Source organism: Lampetra planeri, chromosome 14 (assembly GCF_965212315.1).
Source record: "Lampetra planeri chromosome 14, kcLamPlan1.2.h2, whole genome shotgun sequence".
NCBI lineage: Eukaryota > Metazoa > Chordata > Hyperoartia > Petromyzontiformes > Petromyzontidae > Lampetra > Lampetra planeri.
The window spans coordinates 5648067-5664236 of NC_136120.1; the positions used below are offsets into that span (position 1 = coordinate 5648067).

Genomic DNA, 16170 nt, shown 5'->3' on the forward strand with positions numbered 1-16170 from the left:
TGTGTAATGTATCTGTGCCCATTGAAATGGGACATTCATTTTTTTGCAGTATTTATTGCTCAAAGCCTGGACCATAATGGTTGCTTGAAAGGATAGTACCCACATTATATCCTACCAAAAATACGCTATTGATCAGCTGACTAGTGTTCCACCTTGACTACACTACAAACAGATACAATATAACATTAACAGATATATTGCTAATGTTACTCTAAGTCCAGAAGGGCGACAGGATGACGAACGTATTTTTACATGGAGATATAGAATGAAAGTTTATTTATTTATGTTTTTACATAGAATGCTCCACCACAGTAAATCTTTTTTTTAATATGAATTTAGAATTCAATTTGCTTCAAAGTGAAAAAGAGCCCCTTAATGCTATTGGCTATTAATGTTATATATGACTATAGGCGTAACATATTACCCAATTTTCCCGTAATTTATCTAACATTAACCACCAAGGCTGACGGGTCTCTGGGTTTCCTTTGTGCCAAAGATGCCTGCAGCCAGGTGAGCCCTGATCATGCTGGAGGAATAAAAATGAACACATGAAGGGAAATTACGAAAAAAACCGAGAAACTTTTATTTTACCAGGTAAGGCTCACTGAGCTATATAGCTCTTTTTCAGAAGTGGCATATCACGTGGTAATTTATAGTAGCCAAATACTCTAGATGCAAGTTGATTCTAAATGTGGAGAGAAAAACCCGAGTAAAATCCACGCGGTCACAGGGACAAAATACAAACTCCAAATATACAGCAGGTATCAGGGTCAGGATCAAACCCACAACTTCCTGCAAACTCCAAAAATACAGGCATCAGTGTCAGGATCAAAGCCACGACCTCCTGAAAACAAGGCGAGGTAGTTAACATCTCGCCACAATGGCGCTTTTTATCATCAACTCCCCTTTGAGAGGCAGCAGGGAGGGGAGAGGTAGAAAGATGAACAGGACAGGGCTCCTTGCAACTGCAATGTGGACGGTAATTTAAACTTAAGGGATGATTCTAAAGGGTCACAAACCCTTTTGGGTTTAACCAGTACCAGCAGTGTAAATTCCATATTTGTTAAATCTTGACTAAAAGCTTTAGTGACTGCCGGAATTCATATTATTTGGGTCTTTCGGTGAAGTCTTTACGTGACTTTACCGTTATTATTTTCTAAATTCATTATGATTGTTTCCTCAGCTTGTATGCTTGTAATAAAGGAGACAATCTGTTTGTTTTATTCAGTTTTAGGAGTGGTAATTATGGATCGTGTATCCTCTATTCGGCAGTTTGGTTTGACTGAACTACCAGGCTACTGCAGGTAGGCAGTACCAACGAGACACTACAAACAAGACCAAAAATGCATTCATGAATCAAGTGATGACCACAAATAATTAACATCTCATTCGACGTGAAGATGGTGAATATGTCAATTCTCAGTTATTACGTATTATTGTGCTGAAATGTAATGGCACAATAATGGTCGATAGCAGTATAATATGTGCTTTGTGTTGTGCGAGTGATTCATACTTGTAGGCAACGTACCTGTGATATGCCAAATTTATCAACCACTTGCCACAGAATCCAATTATCTTCCTGGGAGCTCTTTTGAACTTTAAACACTGCTATGAAGGTATATTCTTCGGGAAGACCATGCGGGAAAACCTTGCTGAAGAAACAAACGAAGAAAATCACGTTAATGGTAATGCAACGCAACGCAATGTCTTACAATAACCACTCTCTCTAATGAAAATTCTTGATTAATCAAAATAAGAGAGTGTAATATTCGCAAAGATAAATGCAGCAAAAAGTGACATAGCCGCATCACAATTCTATTTTTCTGACATTGCGGTGGCAGCGATGCACAGGGAAAATATACAAAAAACGTACGACATTTATCAATAACATTGCATTAAAACGAAAAGTAGGTCACGTTTTGATAACGGACCTTCTTCGTAGCACATACATGTCGGACGCACGGTGCAAAGTGCAGTGTCCAACTTTTTATGCACTCTACCTCTCTGCCCTCTCTATTTTGAGACGTCACTTATCCAAATAACTAGGAGTTACATTAAGCTGAAAAGAGATGTATGTTTCGTGATACTGCAATTGCATTTGTGCAGACGTACACAAAACAAACGTCAATAGCACTGCCCTTAAAGGAAAATAAATAAATAATAATTGGTGAGAGCATAAACCATCACGTGACCTCCGGTGACCCTCGCAGCTGCTTTTGGCTCGCCATCGAACAAAGACGGTCACTGCGTCGCACACTTTCATATGCGCTTCTGCGGTCGTCTGGAACGCTCTTCCTTCCCATATTAGGAAACCACTGGAGCTATGCACTTCTTTACGTAGATTGTAAATAAATTTCTTCAGAACTGCTTTTTGTGTTTAGTTCGTTGTCCTCCTGCACCTCCAATGATAACGGTTGACCACGTAGAGTGCAAAAGAGGTTCAACGTACATACATACATGCATGCTCCTGGCAATGACACTTCTTCCTCATCTCTCGGCGATGAAAAAAATGGCCATTGCTTGATATGTTGTCCATCATATATTTAATTTATTTTTTCTTCAAGAGATAGGCAGGTTCAAGTCAGCATGCTGGCATTGGGCACAGAAGGGTGATATTGACCTCTTAAGCATTGTCAATTCTACACATGTGGTTTTCGTATACCACAAGCATGTGTGTGGCGCCTACTTCGCACCCACACGCGTACACACGAGCACACACGCAAGTACACACGCATACGCACCCACACCAGCCCTGTGGAATGTCTAGACTTAATGCTTTGAAAGGCGTGTGTTGTTAAGGATTTCTTAAGTGGGAAAATTTACCCCATCAAAATTTACTCCGTTTATATCTCTTGGGGTTTGAGTTGTGGTGCACTGATTCGCACACCGTACTTTCAGCCAGGCAATCATAGTTCGATTCCTGGCCATGGCTAACCACCCCCCTTCACCCCGTCACTTCGCCAACCTGCAGTGACTAGCAAGGTGAAGTATGGTCAACAAAACAACCCCCATCGTCATTAGAAAATGTTGCATTATGAGGTTAACCTTCACAATGGGCTAATGTTTTAGGTCTAGGCTTCTCCAGAGCAGACCTAACAGAGGGCATTTGTATAAAATGTTATATAATAAACCATAAGGCAGTGTTCAGTGTTTGTAACAGACAATTTTAAGGCAGGACTTTGGTAGCACTGTTAATTACGCTATATGATTGCATGTGCTTATTTATATGTTGAAGAACAAATCTTAGTATATACATTAATCTGGGACATTGGGAAATTATCTACCGGAGCATGTTACAGGAGTAAAAACACACCATTATTTATTACTCGTCTCTTCTCTATTAGTTCAATCGAATGTATAAATTATACTCAATGCAATTTTACATGTAAAAGTAGAAAAAATGCGGCCGTGAAATGTATCTTTTCACACCACTGCTTGTGGCAAGGTAGCCGAAGACTCTCTGGAGGGCATTTGGCTTACTCTTTCACGGTGGGTAGTACATCTTGGAAGAAAACATTTAAGTACCCACAATTGACTGCACCACACGTGACCTGGCGATTTCCTAACTGTGGTTTACACTGCTGGGTGGACAGAGGCGAGGAGATTGAATGAACTTCCCCATTGTTTCAACCGCAGCGCCGGGTGATTGTACCGGCGACCTCTGGATTGCCAATGGCAACATCTAAAAAACAACGTTTTACTCAAAGTGTGCATTGCATTATAACAAAAAAAAACACTTGTGCTCCAATAAAATCGAGCATCACCAGAGTCAGCATATTCATATTTTATGAATTTCAACTCATTTTATGTTTTTACAAAAATATGTGTAAGTCGACTGAACCCGAGCTGGCCAGTTGTAAACGGAAGGGCTGAAATGTTTTTTTTTTACTGAGCTGGTAGACCGAAATTTCAGACAAAATGTTTGGCAATTTCGCAAAAAAAAAGTGGTTAGTGCTCACTGAGCCAGAGCGAAACCTTTTTACGCCCTTGGCTGTAAATACATTGAAACGGAAAAAAACAACCTACAGCCTAATGGCTGCCGTCTGAATAAAATGGGGCTAAGGATTGTGATCATTTATGTGCCTGCCATTATTTCTAGAACATTTAGCAGGGCTTCTTAATTCAGAGCTGGCCTTTCATGGCATGCTTACTATAATGTATATACACACTCACAAGCATTTATATTCAATATGCACGTTAATGGTCTTCAATGTATGTATTCATTTGTTCCATTGACAAATGTTTTCTTCGAACAGAATACTACAATAATGAATGATATTCTGTTTGAGTCATCATAATTTTATTATATTATTAATTTACTTTTCTATGGAGCATTTAACACTGCTTACGCAGTCAATAAATTGAACCAATATTGTGTTAGTGTGCACATTAATGCTACATATCTAAGAGAGGGTAACAACATAAAACAGAAGTATTGAACAAACACACTGCTTAGTATGCACACATACATCTGCGCTGCCCTTATACAACCCTGGCAGTACAATCAGGGTTGTTGGAATGATATTGACTTTCTTAACAAGACATTGCACTTTTCGCAATATCAAAGTAAAAGCGTCAACGCGCTCTAATGAGTACGTAATCGGCAACGTTCAACTCCACTGGTGGTCATCACTCATCGGTTGAAACTCCACATTTCAATGTCACGAAGCTGTGTATCCATACCCAGAAGCACAATTGACTTCCAACCCAATGCTCTACAACATGAGCTATTTGAACAGTAAATGTGCAATATATATCCGTTTACCACTACCCATGGGGCTGTGATGTGGCAGCGATGGTGCGTTCGCTGCCCGTTGCAGAGGTCTGTGGTTCGAATTCAGCAGCCGTCGTGGTTAATACCGCGGGTGGAAATAAACTGTAAAAATACGACGTGCCGTCTGCTTCACAGTGCTCGTGAAAGAGCCCCTGGCGTCAGTTGTAAAACATTCGCCAGGGTGTGCCGGGGTTATCATCCGAATTTTGCCAAATGGCAAAAAAATTTGCCTCAAGTTAAGCAAATTTGGATTACACGTAGCAACATTGTCTCCTTATTTTAAATTATTGCAGACTATGTCTGTGAAACACAACACATTACGTGATAGCCTTTGCACTATAAGAACGATGCGAATACCAATTGACCGACATGATTACGCAGTACACTGTAATGTAATACTGTACGTATGTTTACTCTATGTATCGGGCTATGCATACATAATTTATATATTTGAGAATGTAAGAGTGGTACAGTGCTTAGCACACTGCGCTATGAACCGGGCGAGCCTGAGTTCGATTCCTGAATGCGCCTACGGTAACATCAGTGGCGAGTTACATTTCAATTGTTCCTCTGCCTCCTCCCTTTCGCAAACCCAAGCTGACCAGTGTGGTGAAGTATGGTAAAAATGACCACCATGAAGGCACAGAGAGGTACAGCCTTTATCCAGCAAAGGATTGAAAGGATTGAGAGACGTAATTAACGGACTCAATGAATCTGTTCAGCAATTTTTTTGTACCATCCCACGTTATATATATAAAACAAGTGTAACACATTCAACATATGCATATTGTGACAAAGAGATGAACACATACGAATTATTAAAACTGTTGCATCATGTCAGGAACGAAGCAATTAGGCAATATATGACACCCAGGGCAAAAGTGCTTTGAAAACATGACCAGGCTTGCAAAAAGGCCCACATGCAAACTGTCTAAGGAAGGAAACTTGAGTGTTAATCTATAATTGTTAAAGGCAAGCCAGACCACAGCAAGCTAATGGGCTCCAGGAAGATGTTGGTGTTGACCTAATTTCAACAGGAGGTGCTAACACGGTTATGTCCTCAGTACATTGCCACGTTGATCTTGCACAGCTGCTTACATAAGCACCTTCATCCTTTTTTTTCACCATCGAGCAAACAGGGGCGATTTGTAAATTGGAAGGAGTGAAGATGTCGCTGATGATGTGTGCAGCTGTGCATACTAGCATGTTAGCGTAATCAAGTCACTCCGTTTCACTTGTGCGGAAAACGAGCAGCCAGGGTGCCAGTGGGTCGCTGCACACTGACTGCTCACGCACCTTCGATTATCACGGTTGGCTAAGTACGGTACGATAAAGGTTCTACATACATACGTCCTTACTACGGATCAGTCGGTGGCTGAGCCAGTGGTTGAACTGGAACTCACACGTTCTCATAGCGGGGGTGGGGAGCAGTCTGTTCATAGTAGGGGCAACCACTGCTGACTTTTCAAATAATTGACGGTAATTTTATTGACCACTGAAGTCTTCTGTAAACAAAACCTTAATTGTTAATTTCTGCTACAGCTAAAGTTGCTGCCGATGAGTTACAAAACAAAACAAAATGGGACATATCATGGGAAGAAGAATATCTCAGTACCATCAGAGGGAAAAACTGCATATATCTGGACTGGTGCATTATTCTGCAACTGAAAAAAACTGGGGACTCTTAAGTTCCCGGGAAGACATACAAATTTCTCGGAATAGCGACCTCAACAATAAAAAAAAATCCTGGCAAAACAAGGACTGCTGGCGACTACCGGTACGTCTTTACAGGATAAACTACGGCATCAACTCTTTGATGCCTTCCAAAGAGCCTGCGTAAATATCAACGCCGGGGTTCTCCGTCACATCGTTGACTCAGACGATCACGTTTGTTGTGGCTGCAAATGCGTATTTGAGTGACAAGCGTTCCACAGGTTGCTCACAACACTGCCCGCGAGGACGTGTCATGCGCCAGAAGATGCGGCACTTACTCAGTGGGCTGGGAGATGGGGTTCCCCCTTAGGCGGAGTCGGGCTTTCTCGTCCTGTGCAGACTCGGTCGGTTGCGCCACATTTTCCAGGAGAGCCAGCCTCTCCAGGAGGTCGAATCCTGCGTCAGAAGAGGCAGCAACAGATGGCAGAGTCGTTTCACGGACCTTAATGTTTAATGTAACGGGAAACGTCCACGCATGCCGAAGTAACTGTAAAATGTGAGCGGTAAGAAGCTGATGGTGGTGCAATGGAGCAGTTTCAGCTTTCATGAGCTGCCCGTTTATGTTCTGAGCTTACATGAAAAAAAAATCACTCCAAGTTAAACTGGTATAACAGGTACTGACTTGAGAGGGGAAAAAAAAATATCACAACCTCTGTCATTAAAGCTGCCTTCGAACGGAAATATAAATGTGGTAGGTTAATGTTGCGTGCAGTGGCCCATCTTCAGTTGAGAGAAGGTAGCCAGCATATCCACTGATTTATGGCTGGAACATTCATAAAAATTATGGTGCCTTTAAATATGGGAGACATTTGGAAATTGTCAACATTCAGCATTGCATTGCATAACTGCTACTTGCATATGAATACTGTGGTGTCATTTGAAGGTAGATATATAGCACACGTGCATATATTTAATACAGAAAGCAAGCTGCTTTCACACCTTTACACAAAATGTACTTTGAAATATACGCTTGATGCACATGTATGGTTATGGATAATGTGAGCTTCAGGCCATAGCACATGCTTTACAGCTTAAATATTCTGGAATCTCCATTTTTCTGGGGCATGAGCACGTGAACTCGGAGGAAACCAATGATTGTAATTGTATTCATTATTACACTCGGATGTAAATGTATTCATTACCGAGGGTGCTATAAAAATAATACTGAATTCTTAATATTCCTCATGTGTTTTATACGATTAATCCAATAATATAATAAAAAATAGTCCGTTGACAAATGAACATTACATACTTTTACATTACTTTTGGAAATATGTCTCAATGATATCCGCATATGATATAACTGCGACCATTGTATTATATACATGCACACACGTAGGGTGTAGTCAACGAGCTGAAAGAGGATTTTAAACGTACACATTTTTAAGCACTTTATTTGTTATGTAGTTATTCTAAAAAAATATATATACATTTATCAGCAATTATAATACATTGTATAAATGCTGCTGATTTAGTGATATAGAATAAAAAAAAAATTTCCCATGTAAATTGAGAGTAAAATCAAATCTTGATATTTTAACTAACCGATATAGAGTCTTAAATGTAACAGATATGGTGAGAGGATTTGTGTTGATACTGATAATTCTAAACAATCAGGATTCAGATCATGATATTATTACTACTACCCACTATCGCCGTGTTAAATTATACCAATGGCTATTTGCATAATCTAAATTGTTCTCTCTATGAAATGTTTTGGATAGTTGACATTTCAACTGTAGATTGTCAGTCGCTGATATTAGCAACAACGTCCGTTGGCAAATGCCAGTGCTTAAAATACAAGAAGCAATACACTAAAGCTCGCAGACACATTTTGAAAGGTGCTCTCCGGAGTTCAACACTTTGGCTACAGTACTCAGATTGTAAATGTTGTGGATTTGCTCTCCAACACACCGGTGTGCTGTACTAGTAACGGATTGGCATGTTCTATTTACGTGAAAAACCTTACTAATTGTCTGTGTCGGGTGGTGGTGGGTTTAACGACACATTTATATTTACGCGATCTAACCCAATAAACATATATAATTGACTTTGGCTATTATAATTTTTGTGATGTATGTCGTGTGCAATTATTCATCAATTACTTGATTAAAATTAAGTATTACTTATGTCTGTTTGTTGAATTTCTTTCGTGCCGTACGTAGTCAACTGTGCTAATCGGAGGCAAGGGGAGTGGACAACAAACTAACACACAAAAATAAGTTCTAAAGAAATTAGTTTTCAATTTACACATGATACATGCATCCAATTGTATATGAGACAATTGCTAATGGAGCATTTTGACTAGATTTGGGGTTTCTGGGGATGGAGGATTATGAGGCGGGGGTGGAGGGGGGAGGTTAATTGTTACGCGCCAAATCAAAGTGACATTGGTGATAATGCACAGAACTGAAATATTTCAAAACAGTCTTCATACTTTTCAACTTGTACCGCAAACAGTATACGCTCACTCTCATGACGACAGAACGACTCAGAAGCACGAACAATCACAGACAAGCGGGACGACAGCCACGGGATGAGCCGGTGCCAACAATTGCCCAAGCTTTGTGATTACATGTGAGGAGAAAACAAGAGCACCCAGACGAACTCAAAATATACACTTAGGCAGTCAATATAATTTTAGACATACCAATGAATGCCAATAAATAACTATGAAGTCACAATTAAAATGTAATCATACACAGCAAAAATATACATACAGATTTCCATCTTTATTTTAACATACATATATTGGTATTTCCACTATAAACCTGGTGACCTAAGCTCGATTGCCAATTATAGTTAATGTGAATGACGAGTGATATCTGAACTGTCCATTGTGATGAATTATAGCCAAACATCACTCATAACTGACATGGAATGGGGGCCTTCATCCAGCAGTGGATTGAGAAAGGGCTGTTACATTTTTTTTCCATTAAAAATTTCAAAAGGTAAATTAATACATCACATTATCCTTCAACCATGCACGATCAGTCCTTCATCTCCACGTCATGCCAATTATGTCAGATACCAATCACCAGCCATAACAACTTTAAATAGTTTTATATTCCGCCCCTAGTTTTACTCATGGTCAAATCACTGTCCAGATCCCTTCCTTTGTCAGTAATTAGGAAATTGCTTTGGTTGATTTAGTTGTGTTTGCATGGCTATAAATACGTCCTTATTACCCCAGTTAACTCAGTTGCAAAATGGCAATGAAGCTGTTTATTTATTTAGGATATGCTTCTACATTGCTATCATATTCCAAAATATAACAGTATATTTTGTGAACTTTAATTTGCATATATTCTCACCAACACCACTACATTTAGCACTGCTCCAATAGCCTCAGATTTGATTGCACAGAAGCACTATTTCACAATTACAAATGCAAATCATTTTGAAGGCAAGAAAAACAACTGTAAACGCATTGCTGTTTAGATATTGTTATACTACTTCATTTTTTTTTATCACGTTACACTTTCATTTTTTATATTGTTTCGTAATTTCTTTAAATTATATTTTTCATATGTGTTGTCTACACAGTACAATTCGTTTGTCGTTTGGTGTGCTTATTTAAACACATGTCCTTTGAGATAAAGACTTCAGGGGACAAAATCATGAAATGCTTTTGGTAGTAATTCCAACACATTTGGCATAATGATGGCCATTTTTGCGGCAAGTTGGCCCCAATTTGTAATTCCCAATTCATGGAGGACCCTTTTCCTCCGATTGCAGACTGCATGCTGTTATGAATCAGTCCGCATTGTGAAATGGGCCAGTGGGTGTGAGGCGAAAATGAAGCTAGGGCAAAGCAACAGGATTGTGGAAACTTTAAACAATTCATGCACCATGATTTCAACGCTCTATTCGTGCCACTGCCTTGCATGGGGGTGGCCACTCACGGCATGGAGGAGTGGGGGCATAGAGACCCATTCCACACTATTCATGTGGCCCTCTGGCCACAAGACGTGTCAGAAGCCCCACCACAAAAATTCCAGGAGCTAAAATCCTCCCAGAATGGAGGTTGGATGTGGCAGAATGAGTGCAGATTGATGCTGATGATGGTGCTAATGATGATAATTATGACTATATCACGCTTTTATTGAGAATAGCCTCATTGAGCCTCAAGAGACACTTTCATTATGTTTTTGCAATGGGATGTTTAGACAATTATTTTTCAGAAGTGTTTTTAATGTGGCAGGAAACGATAGTGCCCAGATAAAATAAGTGATGCCAATGGAAATTATTCTCTGGCAGGCCTAACATCCCAATGAGAATTTTACAAATCTGTGCAATCGATCAACATGTGTCTGGAAAGCACTTCATTGCAGTCCTACACGACTGTGCCTTGTTACTGCTGTGGAAAAATAAAAAAAACAATCAGGAGGTGAGGCTTCATCATGGCATCATGATGCACATGCTGGAATGCCCTTAGCCCTCCCCCAAGCTGAATATCGGCTGCTAGCCATTGTGGAATGGGGCAAATACCATTTCTCCCAGTACATTGGTGAATTATGTTTCCACAAGACTTCCGCCGATGGAATATTGAGCCTGATATGAAATAATCTTAGCATGCTCTCTTCATGAATTGGACCCCTGGTATCAATGAGCTATTATCTGGCTGTTAACAAATTACACGTACCTATATACTGCTCTAATTATGTTCACAGAAGGCAGGGTGATATGTAATGCTTGGGTACTGAGGCTTGGCCTGTCTAGGTGGGTATATTATCAGTCCCACTCAAATGTAATGAGTTTCTAGGCATGAATGCTTTTCGTAGTATCCAGGTGGTGAACAATTATCTTTCAGAATTGTCTGGCTATGTCAATTTAAAGGAAGATAACAGTACAACAGACGTTTACCGGCATTTCTGCATATACAGGTGGCACTGGCCAAATGCTCAGGCATTATTAAAGTAACTTTTGTAATTTTTTGTTATTTTCTTTTAACCTATCTATGTGACTTTACCGAAAGACCCAATAAGATGGATGCCACATAATTCAAATATTACATTGATGAATATTTATACTTTCCCTCAAGTATATTTCCTTCAGGTAGCCTGTCATTATGGCATGTTGAACTTCTTCCACACCGTATGTAGCCAACCGTGCGGGAAAAGTACAGCAAACTAAACACAAAAGCAGTTCTAAAGAAATTAGTTTTCAATATCAGAAGGAAGAGCGTTCCAGACGGCCGCATAAGCACACTTGAAAGCACGCGATGGAAGCTCAAGGAAGCACACCAACTATGTGGTTGAGAACAGGGAGAGGGATGGGTGGGGACAAATCTTTCCTACTTTGTAGCTCAAGGAATAGAAGTGTTTTTCTGGGCTGAACATGCGTTAGGCTGGAAATGAGCAGCGGAGTGAAATTGCAGGTTGCACTGGCGCGCTTAGCACTTACTCAAAAGGCTGCTTATTTTGGGTCAAATACACGGCGTGCTGAGGGCAGAACGGAGCTTAAAACAGAGACAATGAAGTACACTGTTAACATTCCACAGCTGTCTTTAATTTTAAGAAAAAGCAGGCTTACAAATCGAATCTATCATAATCGATAAAACACTCAGGTCACGCCACATGGCATAACAAGGGAAGAAGGTGGCTCGGTGGTTCAGAGGCCAGAGTGCTGAACTGGCACTGTTGAGATCCAGGGTTCGAACCTGGGTGATAGTGATTAAAACTGGTCGTCAAGTGAATTGAGTTCGTTTTGACCGCTCGGGTTTTTGAAGGTATAATTTATTTTGTAGTTCTTTCAGTTGAGACGAAACTGCAAGCAATAATATGGAGGAGTTACAATCGTGCAGAGTTTTTTTGGGGGATTGTCTTTTGTCAGCCAAATATTTCACCAAAGTGGATTTTTGGCCAAATTCTCCATGCACAATGGATGGGATCCCATTCTGTAAAAAAAAACATCCCACAGCCAATCAGCAGTAGTTGTCGGGGAATGTCGAAGAGTGCTTGGGGCTGTGCATGCTGACATCAGTATGCGTGTACCCCCTGACGAATCAACTTGGCCAGTGAGGCGTCAACCATCTAACACCAATACCCGCCATTCGCCACTAAGTGATGGTGACATTGCCACGGCGCCTGTGCCAGGCCAGGTGTACTTTGAGGACAAGTGAAGTATCGAAGGCTGGCTGACAGGAGGTCACGGGACAGACCCAGGTGCCATTGATTGGCTGACTGAGATAACTGGTAGATGCCCTAGCTATACCCCCTACAGTGCCAACTTGCTGTATTTTAGCCGCCCGTCCCTCCGCTCGTTCTTGTATAATTTATTTTGCTTCATCTAACACATGAACACGCATACACACTTAATAACACGTGCGAAATGTAGTGTTAAGCCAAAAACTACCTAACGCGACTTAAAAACAATGGCGATGATGATAGGTGAAGATTATGATAATTGAAGACGATGATAGTGGTTCTGTTGATGATAATATATGAAGATGATGAATGCTGATGCTGCTGCTGCAACGACCATTAATACATCCAACGGCAGTCCACCGATCCACACCAACCCCGTTCCCATGGCGATCCACCAAGTGTGAACAGAGCAAAGCGCACTAGATAACCATTTGAGGCCGAGTAGCTCTAGGGGAGGCTCAGAGCAGGCGCCACTGACCTGTGAGGTGGCCTGTAATAAAACGTAAATCCCTGGGTTCACAGTGCGATGCAGGAGCCACTGTGCCACTATTCGCCACGTTTAAACTTGAAGATCAAAGACAGTGGATTGACAGGGGAAAGCAAACGTATGGAATGTGTCTGTGGGTTCTCTCTGGCCACTGCAATTTCCTCCCAGATGCAAAAATTTGAAAAAAATGCTAGGACTTAACGTGGCCTTTGCCATCATCATCTCCATTGCATCATTATCAACAACCACCTTCATCATCTTCCTAAACTCCACGGCGGTCTTCATCCTCATTGTCATCTCTAAGTGCGTGCAAGCTTTCCACTCTGCTGCTTTACAAATTGTTTAGAGCACCAAAGTCCTGCTCGAAAGCGGATGTATAAAAGCGGTAACAAAAGAGTTGTGTAATGGAGGTGACAAAAAAAAACCTCATGCACAAACCTATTTTGTGCGGAATGGCCCCGCCGTGATGCACTCACAGCCCTCCCCACACAAGCCTCAGCCACACTCGCGTTGTGTGACTCCAGCGATTCGGCACAGTGGCGGAATGTCGACGTTTAAATGTGCGTAGTTGCGGAAAAGTGTCCTCCATTGCTGTCTCCGCACTAATCCCACCGGCTTTCGGCCAGTCCCACAGAAATGTGGAAAGTGGTGGAGTGGGTGTAATGTGTCTAAATGATGGAAAACATAGCTTTATGATTCGGGCCCAAAGATAAAGAATAATGCAACAAAATGCATTTAAGCCAATGAACAGTTTACAAAGTGACTTAAGATGATGGAACGTAAATAACAATGAATAAAACTAGCATCTACGGTTGCATGAGTTAAGTAATGTTCGCGGAAATCTGCTGGCTCAAATGCAGAAATATAAAAATGTAAAACATATGTTTACTTCAAATGAATGTAAACTTAATGCTTTCTGAGCTATCTGTATAATGTAAATAATAATAATAATCCATGGGCAGTGCAAGCACATCTAGGAATCACACGTATTTGCAACGACACGTCTTTTTTTATCACATTGCATGTGAATGTGGCACTGTAGCAAGATTATTAAAGGAAAGGAAAATACAGACGAATGTCTTAACCCCTCCCCATATCCGGAAGCCAGCATGTCAGACTACAATCCGAGTGACGTATGCGAGAAAAGAAAAAGCCCACGGTATAACGGGGATGCCACGTCGCAGCTTGAAGGGGAATACAGTGCGCACGTAGTCGAGCGTTCCATGTGCGCACCACTTGTGCACGCGCACACCAGGTCACATGTGGCTGAGACGATGCCCATGCCGACGTGCCACGGGATTCATTCGCTGTGTAAGATGCACATCTGTGGGTCTCCCAACAGGGCCCCCTTCATTAAGGGCTCATGTCAACAGACACCAACTACATTCACCAGAAAGGGTAGTTGAGTTTCAATGTTATAGGTGTTCATATATATGGTGTAAATTACTGTATATGAATGAAAGGTTTTTTTAATGCTTTAAAAATATATATAATATATTCATAGCTTTAGGGGCATTGCCATTTTTTTACGTTTTATTGGAACGAGAGTAAGAGCAACACTTTTTTTTATTTAGGATAACATGAAATGAATATTAATATACTTAATTAAATGCATATTCATCAAGGTGAGAATCAATTGTGATTTGTTATCTCTTTTGTGATGAAGACATGCACTTCATAGGTTGGATTTTATTAATGACCATGGAAAAAAGTGAATGATAATTTTTAGGACTGCTCCGTTTTGAACTTGATAATTTAGACAAATGTCTCTTACAATTATACTTAAAATTAACAGATAAAATGTACACATCTGATTGGGACCTTGTAGATAACATGACTGTTTCTTCTGCCGCGACAATGTCAACCAAATGTAAAGTTAACCTAATTGCTAAATTCAACATCCTGTCAAAAAAGAAGCCAGATCCAAATGTTAAAAAGTTAGATGTTTAGGTCACATCCCAGCAGACGTGGCAAGATCTGAAATCGCCGCCATCCTCAAAAACTCAAAGAAACCCATTAGCATCCATTGGCTCTACTAATTGGCCAAATGGCAGGAATGCTAATGTACAGAACCTACCAATGCATCCACTTATGTAGTGGGTACAGATGGAGGCTCAGGCTTACTATTGGAGGCAACACATTTATTAACCAACGTACTAACACAAAGGGGTAACTTCCTCTTTACCAGATGTTAACCAAGGGTGGTGGTCCATCGGGCTAACTACACTGTCCGTTTGTGCCCACTACATTTATATTAAATTTCAGACTGTCAAAAGCCAAAGTCAAGTCAAGCTTTTCATATCCGGTATGCTTGTTAATTCTCATTTTGGTGAGACAGTTTTATAAGTGAAATACGTAATGTTTATAGGGTAAGCATGCATACATTTCTAGACATGGAACATTTTACTGTGGGTTTGCCATACCACCGTACAGTTAAAAATCAACAAATGCAAATTGTTTAGTGGGGACTGGGTGGTTTATGCGGTTAATGCCAATGTTCAAACAACGAATGAGCATGGCTGACATTGTGGGTTCAAATTCACGCTCTGTTCTAAAGTGAAGTAAGTTAATATAATTAGCACAACTATTGATGACCATACAAAGAACAATGTGTACTATTTGCTTTTAAAACATCATTATGGGTTCTATTGTAATTGTAACTACTTCTGTTACTGCACAGTATAATATCGCACTTTATATTACGTGGTAAGATAGATACTAGAATGATGACAGGTGACAAACCATTTAACTTTCAGACAGTTTACTGATGTGAAATTCAACTTCGTGGGTTATAGAAATCTAAATTAAGCAGCCTGTGCCAAGCTACTCACAGCATAACTATGATAAAATTGGAGAAACACACATGCATGAAACAACGTAATAATAGATAATGCTACTCCATCCAGGGGTGCCTTGGGTGATGCGATTCTGTGAAGCTTAAAATACAATTCTGTCAGGGCATGTACGTAGAGCTTTGGCATTCGTAGATAACGTGTGGTTTTTCTACAAAGAACTGCTGCTGGATCAACTTTCTAACAAAATTGTTG

At 40.4% G+C, this 16170-nt stretch overlaps 1 protein-coding gene across 4 annotated transcripts in view; it reads right to left on the reverse strand.

Moving 5' to 3' along the window:
- The window catches only part of LOC144722331 (uncharacterized), a 156873-nt gene that overhangs the window by 124695 nt on the left and 16008 nt on the right, over positions 1-16170 (reverse strand). For all 4 annotated transcript variants that reach the window (XM_078600504.1, XM_078600505.1, XM_078600506.1 and 1 more), the window contains exons 5-6: positions 6766-6883; positions 1529-1652 (exon numbers count right to left, since the gene is read on the reverse strand). In XM_078600504.1, coding sequence (XP_078456630.1) covers positions 1529-1652; positions 6766-6883 — 242 coding nt within the window. The remainder of the gene's footprint in view (positions 1-1528; positions 1653-6765; positions 6884-16170) is intronic.